The 1244-nt window shown below is 51.7% G+C and overlaps 1 protein-coding gene across 1 annotated transcript in view; it reads left to right on the top strand.

Moving 5' to 3' along the window:
* Positions 1–1244, top strand: part of SUN1 (Sad1 and UNC84 domain containing 1) — a 44787-nt gene that overhangs the window by 28307 nt on the left and 15236 nt on the right. The window contains exon 18 of the mRNA XM_011977569.1: positions 426–510. Coding sequence (XP_011832959.1) covers positions 426–510 — 85 coding nt within the window. The remainder of the gene's footprint in view (positions 1–425; positions 511–1244) is intronic.

Raw genomic sequence — 1244 nt, 5'->3', positions numbered from 1 at the left:
CACCACAGCATGGGAATTAGGGGAGCTGCAATTCAAGGTGAGACTTGGTCAGGGACACAGCCAAACCATGTCACTCAGTAATACCTAAATTCCCAGAATTTCCTGTGTTCCAGGCTTGAAGTCTCATCTTTCCTTTATTCATGTTTTATGGCGTCTGGGGGATTTTTCTGGTTCAAAGATTGATGGCGGCCATGACTGAGCCCTGGGGGAAGAGACCTCGTGCCGTCCCATCTCCATCCCATGGCCTTGGCAGTTAGGTACAGGACTGGAGTGTGGAGTTACTTCTCTCATGCCTAGGATCCCCTACATAGGTTCCATTGAGAAAATGCTCTAATGTAAGTGTCTGGTCCTCATCTATGGCACTAAAACCCAAGTCTCTCCTCTCCTGTTCTGGTGTTCGGTGGTCTGTCCTCGTGTCTGTCCAGCAAGCACGTGCCATCGTGAACAACGCCTTGAAGCTGTATTCCCAAGATAAGACTGGGATGGTGGACTTTGCTCTGGAATCTGGTGGTGAGTAAACAGACGTTCGGATTACTAAGTGAGATGGTCACCTGTTAGCAGGGGTGTGCACTGGAGAGGCTGTTGCTGCCCCACGTCCAGCAGTAAGGACTCCTAACGTTTACACATCTGAGAAAAGGCATGTGATTCTGGGCATGTCCCTGGTGTTCGTTCTTGCTGGCCAGTTGTGTTTGGGGGGCACAGGTGGCTAAGTGCCTGGAAGGGCTGGGGGTGCATGCTTGTGGCTAAGTCAAGGTTCACAGCACAGAAAGTTTGGTCGACTTCACTCTCTCCTGTGCTGTGATCGGGGATTGTTCAGTGCCTTCAGGAGAGACTCAGCAGTGACCACACAGCTCTCCCCGAGGGTGTCCATTCAGCAGCAAGACAGACCGGGAGCAGGAGCAGGCTAAGCAAATGGAATGATGGGGGCAGTGTTTCAGGACCTCAGAGAAATACAAAGGCCGCTGTGGTCAGGGTCTGGGAAACCCTGCAGGGGCACAAGCCTAGGCCAGACCTCTTGGGGCAGATGCATTTGAAAGTCAGAATCGCAGCTGAGGAAAGTCTTGGGGTCCACACAGCCCCTCCATGGGGAGTGGGGCAGCACACCTGGATCAGACACGAGCATTTCCGAAAGAACCATGAGAGGAGAGCTAGACCTGCTTCACGTCTGCTCAGGGAAGGTTTGCACCACATGTGTTATGGAAATCGAAATCTTGGTTTTCTGAAGGTTTGTGGTTTTTTTTTTT

This window comes from Mandrillus leucophaeus, unplaced genomic scaffold, assembly GCF_000951045.1.
Source record: "Mandrillus leucophaeus isolate KB7577 unplaced genomic scaffold, Mleu.le_1.0 Scaffold180, whole genome shotgun sequence".
NCBI lineage: Eukaryota > Metazoa > Chordata > Mammalia > Primates > Cercopithecidae > Mandrillus > Mandrillus leucophaeus.
This window is presented reverse-complemented; position numbering and strand designations above follow the sequence as displayed.